This window comes from Vidua chalybeata, chromosome 1, assembly GCF_026979565.1.
Source record: "Vidua chalybeata isolate OUT-0048 chromosome 1, bVidCha1 merged haplotype, whole genome shotgun sequence".
Classification (NCBI taxonomy): Eukaryota; Metazoa; Chordata; class Aves; order Passeriformes; family Viduidae; genus Vidua; species Vidua chalybeata.
In genome coordinates this window covers 41,140,996-41,155,765 of record NC_071530.1, presented here as the reverse complement: position 1 = coordinate 41,155,765, position 14,770 = coordinate 41,140,996, and the positions used below count along the sequence as shown (strand labels likewise).

At 37.6% G+C, this 14,770-nt stretch overlaps 1 protein-coding gene across 1 annotated transcript in view; it reads left to right on the top strand.

Annotated features, from left to right (window-relative positions):
- Nucleotides 1-3,983: 3,983 nt before the first annotated feature.
- The window catches only part of GADL1 (glutamate decarboxylase like 1), a 70,352-nt gene continuing 59,565 nt past the window's right edge, over nt 3,984-14,770 (top strand). Inside the window, exons 1-5 of the mRNA XM_053963220.1 lie at nt 3,984-4,135; nt 4,939-5,065; nt 6,723-6,813; nt 7,419-7,525; nt 9,019-9,134. Of these exons, the coding sequence (XP_053819195.1) occupies nt 3,986-4,135; nt 4,939-5,065; nt 6,723-6,813; nt 7,419-7,525; nt 9,019-9,134 (591 nt within the window). The 5' untranslated portion in view covers nt 3,984-3,985. The remainder of the gene's footprint in view (nt 4,136-4,938; nt 5,066-6,722; nt 6,814-7,418; nt 7,526-9,018; nt 9,135-14,770) is intronic.

Below are 14,770 nucleotides of genomic sequence, written 5' to 3'. Positions count from 1 at the left end.
AAAATGAAATGCTGGTTGGAAATACTTAGGCTTCTGTAATAGAATATTTCTTTCAGAATGAAATATGAGAATTATGTGCTTGATTTTTCTGCTGCTGAAACCAGTGGCTGAATGCCCAATTGCCTTCAACTGGAGCAGAATTGAGTCTTCTCTTTTGCAGAAAAATATCTTAAACAGTCAGTAATTCTTAATCTCTGTGTTAAAGCACTTCCATTTGCTAAATTTTTAGTTCTATTTCAAGCCTGGAGCCATTTGGCTGAAATTGTATTTGATGTATTTTCTGGAAGTCTGTTTTCTGTGTCTGCTTCAGAGTATGTTTCTGTATTCTCAAATAGGAAAGAATATATTTATTACAGTCACATCTCTAGATGGTTTCCCTGTCATATTTGAAAACAAAAGACATGTATGTGGCAAGATGCTCTTTCTATGAAGTGGGCTTTCCCACTTCAAAGAAAGTGATGCTCCTTTAGTGCAGTCAGATGAATCTGAGACAGATATATAAAAGGCCCAAAATTTTTGGAAAATAGTGTGAGCATTTGATGAATGATTTTTTTTTTTTTTTAGAAGACACAAGATGTATCATCAGCATAGTGTGTGTTTCTTAGCTTGGATGCTGAACTTTGAGAAAGTGTTAAAGGCATCTATTTCATTGTGATGTAGAAAGTGAATGTGGAATCTTTCTGGAGATTCATATATCTAAAGGATAATAAACTTATTATTGTCCTCTTTTGAAAAATGTGATAAAAAGAAAAATTATTATGGATTTCCAGATGTGTATCATCTACTTAGTTTTCCTCTTCAGGGTTTTACTGCAGCTCAGAGGACACACATAAATTTTTTTGATAGGGAAGAGTTTTGATAGGGAAGAACTCCAGAAGTCAGACAATTACAAGTAGAAGATTAAGTATCATCAATTGTAGAAAGATCATGAGGGATGAGAAGACTGTATGTATCCAGTAGTGGTTTCTGTAACCTGAAGACCATCTCAGAAAAATGTATGTGCTTTGGGCTTGATTTAACACCTGATTGTGAAGTAATTGTTTCTGCTAATTTCAGGTAATAGTCTTATGGTATATTCCAGGGCAGAATTTGCAACATATTCAGGTTGAAATTGTAAGTGATAACCAAAAAAATTATTGAAGAAGTGGTATATAATTGCAAGGAGTATTATTCCATGAAATAAAATATGGGCAGAGTTACAAACTCTTTGCTGGAGCTTTACACAGGTGAAATGCTGTTGAAATGAAGTCTGTCTTCCATCTCTTCCTTCTAACCTCTCTGCTTTGCCTTTCTTTCACAGGCTGTGTTCAAGTTCTGAAACAGATGTGAGGATTAGGGGTAGACCATCACCCATTTTCCAGATCATATCTTCTTCCTCAGGCTCCACAAAGCACCCCAGGGAGACTGTAAAACTGTGTGTAGAGGTGAACAGACCTGCTTCAAACAGGAAGCTGTTAGACCTATGACTCGTTCCCTAAAGATCTGGTAGAAAAAGTAATGTAAAGTTCTGCTGGTGCAGAATTCCTGTAAAAAAGATCATTGTAAAGTCATGGAAATACTAGTATCTTATCTCTGTGCAAATGTGACAGGAATAGGGCTAAGGGAGTTACCAATAGAAACCTTTTTCACAACTCTGCTTCTAGCAGAGAGTTTGAAGGAGAACAACAAAAAACCCAAACCAATCCACCAAAATAAAACAACAAAAATACCCCAAACAAACAAAAAGATGGAGTTAAGGAGTTAGTGAGTTCTCTTGCTCTGCCATCTATTCTGCTTGCAACCAAAGGAAGTATCAATATCTGTGCTCTGCAATAGATATTAATCTCCCACATAGTTTTTTTTTTTTTAAATCCTGTCCTCTTTTTTTTGTAGAAACAAAACAACTTTGGCATACATAGAGATCATAGATTCTCCAGGTGATGTTAAGGTTGAAATCCTTTTTTGTATTTTTGTTAAACTCTGAATAGTACTTACGGCAGCTATTTATGCATCAAATAACTAAGTCTCAACACAAAATTAGTCTCTGTTCTCTCTGCCCAAAACCCTGATGCCTTCCATTTCCTGGTAATACCCAGGGTTTTAAATCTTATAAAGTTGACCTACTAGCTTGTGTTTGCAGAGATAAACATCTAAGAGTTTTTCAAAGCTTTTTCAAAGCTGCAGTTTCTTTACAGAGCCTCTGCTGTGGTGTGCTGGCAAGCATAATGAGAATTGACATTTTTGATGTCTGTGATTTTCCCTCTTTGCCTGTTGAAGATTTAATACTGTTTGCCTGCTTGTTCTTCATCTGTCCAGAAGGAACATTTATGCCTTTCCTATAACAATGGGCTGAAGGCTACTCTGTTCACAAAAATTTAGTATGCTGCTCGTTTGGATTAAAAATAGAAGTAATTTCAGAAAGGTGTGTGTGTGTGTGGGGGGGTGGTTTGTGCTATTTTTGTTGGCAGTATTATGAGAAGTGTGGGGTCCCACCTTATGTTAGAATTTTATCTTGTTTGTCATATCTCTCCTGATAAGTCAAAGTGAACTGAATAGTTTCTCTGAGTCACCAGAAAAGAAAAGCTCATGGGATTAGCAGGGTTTCTTTCAATCAATGGACCTTGAAGTGATGCACATTTCTAAGCAGCATTATTGTTCTTCTATGTCCTCCTGTGTATGAGGAGCTAATTATGATAAGCATGATGAATGTGTCAGACTGCAGTGCCTGGCACTCCTCTGGAAATTTGGTTGTTTAGACCTGTGAAAGAGCCACCTATCTTCTCTACTTTGTAAGTGGAGCAAAAAGTAAAGCCATAAGATAAAGCTGTTTTGGGCACAGAACTTTCTCCATACACCCCAGCCTTGCCCCATCCTCCTTGTAAATGAAGACAGCCCATGGTGGCAGTGCTACCTGGCTCCATAGACCTCAGCTATTCTAAAGCAGGATCAGTGAACAGATACTGCCTGTAACCCAGATAATTTGGCTACAGTAGTTACCGCTTCTCCTTTCAGCGTGATACTGTTTCAAATATCTATTCCCTCGATATCTCCAAATGTCTCAATTTCATCTTCATCCTCATGCTGGTGAAAACTGGAGTCCTGATCTTGCCATAAGAAATCAATACATGAAAGTGATACATAGTTGCCACTGTTGGCCAGTGTCTTACAAACATCTTGGATGAGCTCTCAGGGGTAATGCAAAGGTGGAAGTAAAAATGTGTTCCTGGAGCACATCAGGAGAGTACGTCTTCTGGGTGAAGGTGAGGGAGGGGAAAGAGATCATCACTGGAGAAAGGAATAAACAAGATAATCTGCCCAGCAGATTACTGTAATTAGTGACTGAGGGCACTTAATGGGAAAATGGCCAAAAGAAGTACAGGTATGTGACATTGAAATTTTTTTATTTTCATGGAGCGTGGGTCAGTAAAGCACTCTACAAAGAATGCAGAAGACTCTGAAAAAGAGGACTGGCTGGTGGGAAGGAGAAGCATAAAGATACAGGAAACAAAGCTGAAAGTTATTTCATGAAAAAGTGGGAGCAGAGGGATGGCTTGTGGAGGGAAACATTTTCAGTTAAGAAAAATGCCCATTATCTTTCACTGTATTTCTATTTGTACAGCTGTAACACGTTCTAAGCCAGAACAGTATTTTCCTCTGTGATTGGAAGGTCCCTTGCATGCTTTTGTATGTTAGAGAAAGCAGTAGATACAATACAAGTAGGCTACTATTGCCTACTTGTATAACAGTAATCTATGTTTGAAGTTATCTGGGCTTTGTTTGTTTGTTTGTTTGGTTTTTTGGGTTTTTTTGTTTTTTTTTTTTTTTTTGTCTGTAAAGTTTTTCTACCAAAATCTAGGATATTTGTACGGGTAAAGAGTCCATGTGAGTTTTTTCTTAAGTTGACTAAATCTCCAGCAGTGAAAGAATATTTTTTTAGCTTATTATTTATTTATCCTTGCTTTAATGATAAGTTATTTCTCTTACAGTTGGTGTTTGCAAGCAGGAGATGCTCCAGAAGAAGAATGCTGTTTTGGTGGATGGGGTTATCCTAAATGGTCCAATAATGGACTCAAAAGCAGGAGAGAAGTTCGTGGAAGATGCCTGTAAGATTATAATGGAAGAAGTTGTCCAGAAAGCAGATGATGTAACAGAAAAGGTAAAGCCATAAAGAGTTGTTGAGACTTTTAGTGAAGATAATGAACAATATATAAATTTTTATAAGCTCTATTTTATCGTGCTCTTAGTAGCCTCAAAATTGCTTCTAGTCTGTGCTTGGCTTCAAAATAAAATACTGCCTTACAAATTTATAAAGGATGTATTATAAAACCTTCCAATAACATAATTAGCATACATATCTGCCAGAAAATGATGATTTAAAAAAAAAAAAACTCAGAATACAAAGGTCATTTTCTTTGAGATCACAGATGGCCTGTTTTTCATGTTTGGAGTGGGGTTGAGTTATTTGTTTTCTCCTCAGAGGCACTGGTGTTGGAGAAGAAGGAAAGTAGGTGTGGTACCATTGTGAAAGGAAAGCATTATAAGATTGCTGTGGGCTCTGCAGAACCTGCTTAAGAGGCTGTATGGGAAGAGGTCCTGCAAATAAACCATTCTTGCCTTTGGGCATGCACTGCTTGCTCCCACCCCTTGGCAGAACAGCAGCTGAAAATGCTGTGATTACAAATCCTTAGCTAAGGACTGAATTTGAGCTGCAGACCTCTTTCTTTTCTGCCTTTCAGCATTTCCCACTCTTATGTTTATGGTTGAATGTTGCCTGAGACATGATAAAACCAACATCCCATGTGGCCAGCTTGCTGGGTATATTATCTGGTGGTACACTGCCCTGCCATGGGGTGTTTTGTGAAAGCAGAGCTGAATGGGGTGATTACCTTGTACCTCTATAACTTCTTGCTCCTGGCTAAGCTGTTCACTGATGGTGTCTGCCCTGCTCCCCATCACTAGGTCTGTGAATGGCAAGCCCCTGAAAAGCTTAAGCAGATTCTTGACCTGGAAATGAGGGACACTGGAGAATGTCATCAGAAGATCCTGCAGCTCTGCCGTGATGTTATAAAATACAGCGTCAAAACCAGTAGGAACGGGATTTTAAGCACATGCTAATTTAGATGGGATAATGTTTAAAAACCTCTGTCACCTTTCAGGGAACTGGGAGTGTGAATGTTTGTTTTCCTCCTGCCTATACAAGGGTGCAAACAGTTGTTTGACTGAATTCTGGTCACTATAGGTTTGACTAATATATGTAATAATGGCAAACTAATCAAAAAGTAATTAATGTAATGCCATTTGCATTAACGGTAGATTCTGTCATTTTGAAGTCTTGGGAAAGTCATGTAGACAAATGATATAACAGTCTAGCAAAACAGGCAGGAGAAGGACCTTTTTGTGTGATTTCCTGCTGTCTGAGTGATGAGATTTGGAGTCACTGTCATTGCCCTTACATGTTCTTGGTGATGATTACCCTCCATTTATTATTGTTCTATTTGAGCAATAGTCTTGTGGGTTGTTAATTTGCTGATAGGCAGTAATTCCTGCTCCAGACACCATGAGAAGAGAGCCTGCAGTGTTTCAGAGACAGTACACCACAGCTCTGCAGGATTAGTTCTCTATAGCTAACCTTTCTGCAGCATGTGCAGAATAATTTAATCTTGGTGAAAAGGGATGAACAACATCTGTTCAGGAAATAACACTGTGAATTGGTAGCTCAAGATTTCAGATGTTGTACGGCTTAGGCTGTATTTTGTTAAGTAAGAAAAACATTTGATGTAGTTTGTTGTGCATTTCTGGGATGCATTCCCTGCTACAATCACTGTTGCTGCAGAGTAAAACTGTAAAATAATTGTGAGAGGGAACTTATGCTTTTGAAAACCACAGAAGAGTAGTGATAGTGATCTGCAGGGGTAGTGTACTAATAATACGCAGATATAATGACTGAGTTAGTGGAAGATGTTCTGTTTATCTTTTGCAAATTGCCTTTAGATTGTAATATGTCACCTTAGAAAGGACATTGTATATAAAAATATGCTATGCAAATAGTCTTTAATTTGAGTATAGACATTTATTGAAGCCCCAGTTATAATATAAATGGAGCCATACTCTTTACCTGGTTTTGCATGTAAAAATGCCATGTGCTATGGATTAAAATTTAGGTGGTGACTCCGCTGTTGAACGGAGTTGTTTTTATAGTCAGCAACAGTATGGAATTTTGTCAAAATTAGTTATATCTCAGTGTTTAAAGGAGGGTAAATATATTCTCTTAACTTCTCATTAATTTTAAGTGCGCAGCAAAATTTTCCAAGCTATTAGACTGCCTCTCTCTCTCTGTTGAAACTCTGGTGGAAGAAAAGGTGCAGCTGCTTGGGATCCTGTATTCTACAGCTTAGCAAAATTTGGCTGAACATCGACTGTGGCCTCTCAAAACCACTGTTTAAAGGCACTATGTATACTCAAGTGTCAATCCCTTTTATTTTTTGCTTTATAAAACTTGTAAACAACTCACAATTATTCTGTACACCACTTGCATTTCTTAAGACATGTTTTGAAGTTTGAAAATACTTATTAAATTTACTTTCAAAGGAATGTCTAACTTTAGGAAAGGACAGCAAATCCAGAGAATACTGAGAGAATGGAGTCAATTGTGGTTTGTAATGATCAGCATTCAGCTGCGAGGGAATGTGATGAATTCCCTTTTCTGGTATATCCTGTCACTTGTTTTTCATCTGTATTTCCAGATCATCCAAGATTTTTCAATCAGCTGTATGCTGGAATAGATTATTACTCATTAGTGGCTCGTTTCATTACAGAAGCACTGAACCCCAGTGTGTAAGTGTGGTTCTTTGTCCTCTTGATGATGAATTAGTATGCTTTTTGGAATAACAGTTTTTTTACTTCCTTGCTTTTGATTTCTGTTGTCAGTGTTAGAGAAGAGGCAGGAATTGTGCAAGACTGGGAAAGAAAACCCTCTGATTTAGATTGGCTGAAGTTGAGATTTACAAGGAGAGATTTTTTTTCGATGCTAATAAACCTAGACTTTTATCTTACTTAGTACATAAAAATAAATTAATTAGACTTAACTTAGTTGTTCATTCCTTTGAGGCATTCTGCACAGAGCTGAATGCAAATGGTAACCTGTCTACTATTTACTTGCAAATGTAAAGCTGAAATTTAAGCATGGGACCTACATTAATAGAAAACTCTGGTTAATTACTTTGAGAGTGGAAGTGTCAATGAGATGCTGCCAGAAACGAAGCAATTGCTCTACTGTATCAGATCCATAATGCTTTCAGTTTGGAGTCCTACTGCTGGCGGTCATCAGCTGCTGATAGATTAGAGAAAGGTGCAAGAAGCCTTTATCTAGTTTTAGCAATGCTCTGTGCCATGAGTTATGTAGTTCTAACACCAATTATCATGCTATTGTTTCTCTTTAGATACACATATGAAGTATCCCCTGTGTTTCTGTTGGTGGAGGAAGCAGTCATCAAGAAAATGATTGAATTCATAGGTTGGGAAGAAGGGGATGGTATATTTAATCCAGGTAGGAACAGTTCAGACCTCAAGCTGAATCACTATAAACTGCCTAATATCATTAATTCTATGAACATTGGAGTAATGAAGAATATTTGAAAATGCATGAAAAAGTGTAGTGATACACAGAACTACTTAATCTAGGCATATCTTATGTGTTTCTAGTAATAATTCAGCAATTCTGACCAGTGAATGAATGAAAACACTTCTACATTAAATATAATTATATGGAATTATTTAAAATTAATTGTTTAATTGTTAATTAATTTAATTGTTAATTAATTGTTTGTAGCTGATGCCCTTCCTGACCTCATTAACAATACCAACAGCCTCATTGGAAGGAGTCAGCTGACAGGCAGGGAGCTGATTTTTTGCTAGATGCCAATCCATGATGCCTGAGGGCATAGATCTGTGTATCCTGCCTATGAACAGTGGGAGCAAGAGTTTACATGATCTTAACTCCTTTGAATTTTTATTATTTTATTAAACATTATGATAAGGCAGGCCAAATAAATATTTCTTAAGCTGCTTGATAAACCATGTTTTTCAAATGCACTGTAAGGCAGTGTTTCAGCCCACTGCATTGAAATAATGAAGCATAATTGTGTTATTTCACATATTATTCAGGTAACAAATAATTGGGCTAGATGTGAAGCTTTTATGTCTATTTTGGGGGTGAGAAGAGAAATTAAATGTGTACATGAGTTTAAACTCCCCCTCCCAAACTGAAACCAAGTCAGTGATTCTAGCATACACATGAGTAGTAGAAAAATAAATAAGCTAAAAATCCCTATTTGTTAATATATTACTGGTATGGATTTTTTTCACATTAAATTTGATGTATATTTTTGGTAGAAGCCTTACTTTTGCAGAAGAATTTCTGGCTTATTCTGCAGAAGAATTTCTTTCTACTGAGAGAAGATAAATGAATTGTTCTTTTTTTGGTTTTAGTTTTATGTAAGGGTTTCTCTTGCTGCTTTGGTTTTGTTCTTCTAGGTGAATAAAACCTGTCCCAAGTGAATAAAACTTGTCCAACTTGTCTAACCTTGTAGATCTTTCAGTTCCCACTCACTGTGTTTATTTTTGTTTTTTTTTTTTTTTTTTTTCCAAAGTCCTTTTTCTTCCTTGGCCCCCTGAGGCCTGGTTGCCCAAGAGATCTCCAAGGCTCTGAGCTTGGTGCAGGCAGCTGAGCTTGCTCTGCTTCAGTGTAGAGGGGAAGCTGCTGTGGCAGAGTTTTCTCTGTCGGGAAGGACTGCTTGGGCACTGCTCTTGTTCCTCAGCAAATATCCCCAAAGAGCATCCAAACAGGCTCTGCTTCCATGCCTGCTGCAGAGCCCAAGGTTTATTTTATGGATGTAGCCTTCAGGGGAGGAAATAAACGGTGATGGATGCATCACTAGGATGCCTGTGGGGTTTATTTTTCCCTTAATAGGTCAAGCACTCAGATGCTGGAAAGGTACTCATACTGTGGCTAATACAATATTTGTATGTCTCTTTTTGCAGGTGGCTCTGTTTCTAATATGTATGCTATGAACTTAGCAAGGTACAAATTTTGCCCTGAGATAAAGGAGAAAGGGCTCTCAGGTCTGCCAAGACTAGTTCTGTTTACTTCGGAAGAGGTAAAATGAAAACAAAGAAAAGCTTTTTGAACTTTATTTTTTTCAGTAGCTGCAAAATTATATAATTTGCATATCTGATGGAGCACTGGTAGAATAATTCTGACATCAGTGTATGATGTGGAATATTGGAACGAAGTGGAGAAGTCTGATGGTAAATTTCACTGCAGAAGCATTCTGGCTTTCAGAAAACAAACACAGATGTTGCTGCTTTGAAAACTGCTGATACAAGAATAGGTTGTAGATGGGGCAAACCTGAAGAAGAATGCATGTGCTGTACTGTGGAGGTCTGCAGCATTTGATTTCCTACAGCATAAAGTCTAGAAGGAACTGTAGGTAGAGTTTGGATGGCAAAGGTTTTTTTCTGCATGTTTAATTTGTACTAAACTGAGTACTTGTGGGCCTGTGAGATGGCTCTCTGCAGCTCCCAGTTTGCCCTATGTCTGAATACAGATTGGTTGTGGTACAGAGTCAAACCCACCATATGCCTCTCAGAAAAAAAAAAAAAAAAGCTGGACCTTTAGACACTTTTTCTTTAAATAATTGAAAACATCTGTCTAGTTTTTAAAGTTTTTGAATAATATCAGTACAAAATGCCTGTAGGAAATTGAGTTACATTCATACATTTATTCTGAAGGTAGTTTTTGGCGGCTTTTTTCCTCTTCCCTGTCCCTTCCCTATCCCTTTGAGAGTTTATCATTTGATTAGAGTAGAGTTGTTATTAATTCTGACTCTACTATATAAAAGCCCCAGTGGAAGCCTGCACAGAACCTTGTTGCATTAGAAAATATGGACTTACTAGGATAATTTTAGCTCAGATGTTTATGCTCCAAACACTTTTCAGTGTAAATAGATGAGAGGCTTATTTTGAAGAAGCTGAGGGATGAAGGCATTGTGTAAGTTTTCCAAGATAACGTGTCTTTTGGAACTGAGCCCACATGTTCTAAATCAGGGTGGTTTGTTTGTTTTTTCCCTCCAAAAACATATTTTCTTGTTTGATTTCTTTTTTTTTTTTTCTGAAAAGTGTGTGTATGAAAATACATGCCAGTTCATACTTAATCCCTCATGTTACGTCTTCAAAATAGTTAAGGAGGAAAAAATGAGTTTGAAGCAAGTTCCATGAATGCTTTTGAAATGAAGCCCATGAAACTTTCATCATGAAGTAACATTTTACTGCATTGCATGGTTTAACTACAACGTATTTTCTTACTCTGAAATATGCAAACATTTAATTTCACGTCAAAAGAAATTTTAATTGTCTGCCAGAATAAATTTATTTTTATGTCTTTGCTTCACCAGGAAGACCAAAGCCATAAAACATAAAGCTGACCAGGAAAAATAAATTGGTACATTATTTGTAAGGCCATACTTTTGTTCTCTAATACTTTGTTTGCTTCAAACAACTACATAGTCTTTAGTACTTAATAATCATTTACTGTAAAACTGATGCTTTTAATACCTAGACGGTGTGACTATTTTTTAAGATCACTAGTGTTTATTCAGTGTTATGAGGGAGGAAATGGGCATATTCTTTTATAATTATTTTAGATCCACCTGTACTGAGTTCAAGCTAGATGACTTTTTGGAAACTTTTGTTCAGATATGCATGTTGAGAATATATGTAATCAGTAGTCCACCCTTGAAACAAGTACGAAAGTGCTGGTGTCATACAATCTTAGTTCTTTTATTATTGTTTTTATTCTGAGTCTTATTTAACATTTTGCACCTTTGAATCACAGAACCAAGGAATCATTTAGGTTGGGCAAGACCTCTAAGATCATCAGGTTCAACCTTTGACTGACCACCACGTTGTCAATAAGACCATGGCACTAAATGCCACGTCTGGCTGTTTCTTGAACACCTCCAGGGATGGTGACTCTAGCACCTCCCTGGGCAAACTTCCAGCGCTTAACCTTTCCTGCAACAAAATTCTTATTGTCCAACTTGAACTTCCCCTGGCACAGCTTGGGGCTGTGTCCTCTCATCCTGTCAGTGGTTGCCTGGGAGAAGAGCCTGACTCCTTCCAGGCTACGCTCTCCTTTCAGGCAGCTGTAGAGAGCAATAACGTCAGTCCCCTCTGTTCAGCCTTTTCCAGGCTAAACACCCCCAGCTCCCTCACCCACTCCTCATAGGGCTGTCTAGATCCTTCACCAGCTCTGTTGCCCTTCTCTGGACATGCCTCTGAAGGGCCTAAAACTGAACACAGAGTTTGAGGTGCAGCCTCACCCATGCTGAATACAGGGGGACAATCACTGCCCTGGCCCTGCTGGCCACACTATTGCTGATACAGGCCAGGATGCCATTGGCCTTCTTGGCCACTTGAGCACACACTGGCTTGTGTTCAGCTGGCTGTCAACCAGCACCCCTAGGTCCTTGTCCACTGGGCCCCTTTCCAGCAATTCTTCCCCATGCCTGTAGTGCTGCCTGGGGTTGTTGTGACCCAAGTACAGGACTGGGCACCTTGATTTATTGAATGTCACACCCTTGGCCTTGCCCATGCTGGATTAATCATATTCAGATTCCTCTGTAAATCCTTCCTACCCTCCAACAGATCAATTTCCTACCCAGCTTGGTGTCATCTGTGAGCTTTCTGAGGGTACACTCAATCCCCTCATCCAAACATCCTTCATTTTTGTTGGATTTTTTTTTTTTTTTGTTGGTTTTGTTTTAACTGAAGAGGTACCTGGAGAAGCAAATTGTCAACCTCCCCCCCCCAACAAAACAAAGAAACAAAAAGTAAAACAAAACTTGGAGAAATTAACAATCCAGGTTTATCTTCATCATGAATCAGGCATGAGCACTGGCATGGAGAAACCTTGAGGTTATAATGAACTGAGTATTGATAAGGAGTCAAAAGACATTACTATTCAAGGCCCTTGTGCCATTTTAGGGCTTGGCTGCAGTGCTGTGCTGAAGTAAAATGATTTTTGCCTTGGTTTGCTAAGCCTCTAAGTTTCAGTTTGGCACTTGTCAGGTTGAAAGAGTTGCCCTGCTGCAGAGCAGGGGAATGCACAGACTTTCAATGACTTCTGTGATCCGGGGCTATGTATTTTCTGTATGTTCTTGGACAACATAAAGATGTATATTTAATGCATGGCCCACCCAAGGTCCTCACATATTCTGCTTGGCCTTCAGGAATAAAAAGGCTCCTTGTTCCTCTAAGTAAATGCTTAGATATTTAAAACTGTGGTGATACACAGTGAACACTGTTTATGCTGCTGTTACTCTGTAATACTTTTGTGGACCATTACAGACTGATTCCCCTTGAGACAGTAGCAGCAGAAGAGTAATTGTTATAGCCCACTTTCTGGGGGCATGATTTGTGCCTCTGTAGGAGGTAAATGCTGATCTCGTTATAGATATAAACCCACCTTTTTAGTCCATTTTGCTATTTGAGTCCAATCTAAATCTTATCCTGGCACAACTATGTGTTACATTGATCTGAAAGGTAGAAATCTGATAGGTTTGAGGTAAGTAAGGATAGAAGAGGATGTGCAAACAGTTGAAACGTACATGCTGGTATGAGCAGTTTTTTTAGATGAAATGAAACTAAATTCCTCCCCAGCGCAACTTGATCATGAAAGTAATAAAGTGAGAGAACACAACATTAATTTATCATGTTGTGCCCTGTTGAAATTACAACAGACAAAAATGGGTAATAAAACAGTCTCATAATAAGGTAATTGCTTTATGCAATCATGTTTCTAGGAAAGTTTTTAAACTCAAGAAAATACAAATTTATCTTATGTTTTAATGAGCACAGGTAGAAAGACCTTGTCTTTGCAAACATTATTAGGAAATGAAAAATATGTCTAGATATAGGTAAAATAGTACAGCAGCACATTTTAAATGCACCAATGTTCCAATTTGATCTTGTGTTCGAAGATGGTAATTTCTTACTACGAATGGCTACAGATTTAATAGTTTGTGCAAACGAACTAAACTGTGAAAGACATGGTAAGAATAATCTGAACTCACAGTATTTAAAATAATAATTTTAATCTGGATATTTCTTTCTCCTTTTTTTGGAAAGGGAACTATGAAAAGGAAATTATTTCGTGCTCTTGTGGCTGTAGCTGCTAAATGTTTTTTGGTATATTTTTTCTTAAAATGATGCAATGCAGTTTAGCATAATGGCTTCTAGTAATGAAGGGGGGGAAAGAAATTCTTACATGGTTTCAATCAATATAACTGAAAAATCTCTTTTTTCATCAAAGAAAGCATATTCCAAGTCTATGTAGTATTGTGAGTCTTGTTCTTTTTCTATCCTAGTGAAAGACAGAGTTTTCCAAGAAGTACACAGGTACTTCTGGAGGAAAAATAATTTATCTTGCAGCCTGTTTGTTTTTATATTCCTTCTGTTTTTCTCTTTTCCTCTGCTTTTTGGTATAATCTCTCAGGTACTCAAGCTTCTTTTATCTTTCTTCCAATCTCTCATACCATTGTTTATAATAAAATATATCATTTACTGCTTGTCTACTTACTACTATATAGAATTTGCAAGACTGCTACTTACTCAGTTTGGAACAATCTGATTATTCTTGGTGATTCATACCTTTCATAGAAAAGTAATAGCTAGAAATCAGTGATGGAGGCAACTTGTATTTTAAGTGATTCATTCATCAGTCAAAAACATCTCCAAACTTAGCTGAACAACACACGGCCACTTACAATCATTATTACTGTTGTTAATGTAATGTAAGACTAATTATCCATCTATCTATGTTATTATTCATATAACAGTCTAAATGACTGAGCCCTAAAGGCCTTGCGGGTGTGTCATGTTACAAATTAAACTTTCTTAAAACTACTCAGTAGCATCATGTCATTGTATGCCTTTGTTTAAGAAGTGGGTGATAGTGGGGGAAACCTCTTTGTCAAAAAGAAAAAGAGCCCTCTGAGATCACCATCTCATCAAAATAAGCGTGACAGGCTTTAATACCCTTAATATATTCATGCCCACACATTAAAATGTTGTACATTTTTCATAATTATGTTCTGCAGTAACTGCATTTGTGTGAACTCTCAGGAAGAAAATGGAATTAATTATCCACCTGGCTTCACCTCCTGTATGAAAAGTAACAATTCTAGACATCTTTGCGTTTCCTGGAGTATGCATTATTTTAACCCTTCACTAATAATGTGTAAAAGAGACAATTTTATTTTTGTGAGGAGGGCAGTGATAATCCAAGGGTTGGATGGTTCTGAGAAGAACTGTCTAGTCCTACGGGATGTGGTGTACTCTCAAACGTGACTCCACTGCTATAAGTGGGTAGTTTTGATGTCTAAACATCTTCGGGTTAAGAAGGTTACTGCATCTTGAATTCCCAGGCTAATCTTGAAGACAAACTAGGCAGAGATCAGTGTACTCTTGTTCTGGAATAAGACGAAGTGTTTTTGTGCTGGAATAACAGTATCCACAGTAGATTAGGTCCTTATAAAGGTGAATGTTGGAAATATGGCTAGATAAACCATTACTATTTGTTGAAAAGAAAAGAGTTTCTAAAAAGTATAGTGGTCTGTGGGCTTGCATAGCATTCTCACCCTAGTCATTTTACCACATTCTGGTTAAATAAACACCCATTTCTAAAATCTTCTTTTGCACTCCACAGGCTTCATAGACTGATGCCTGTGCAAAG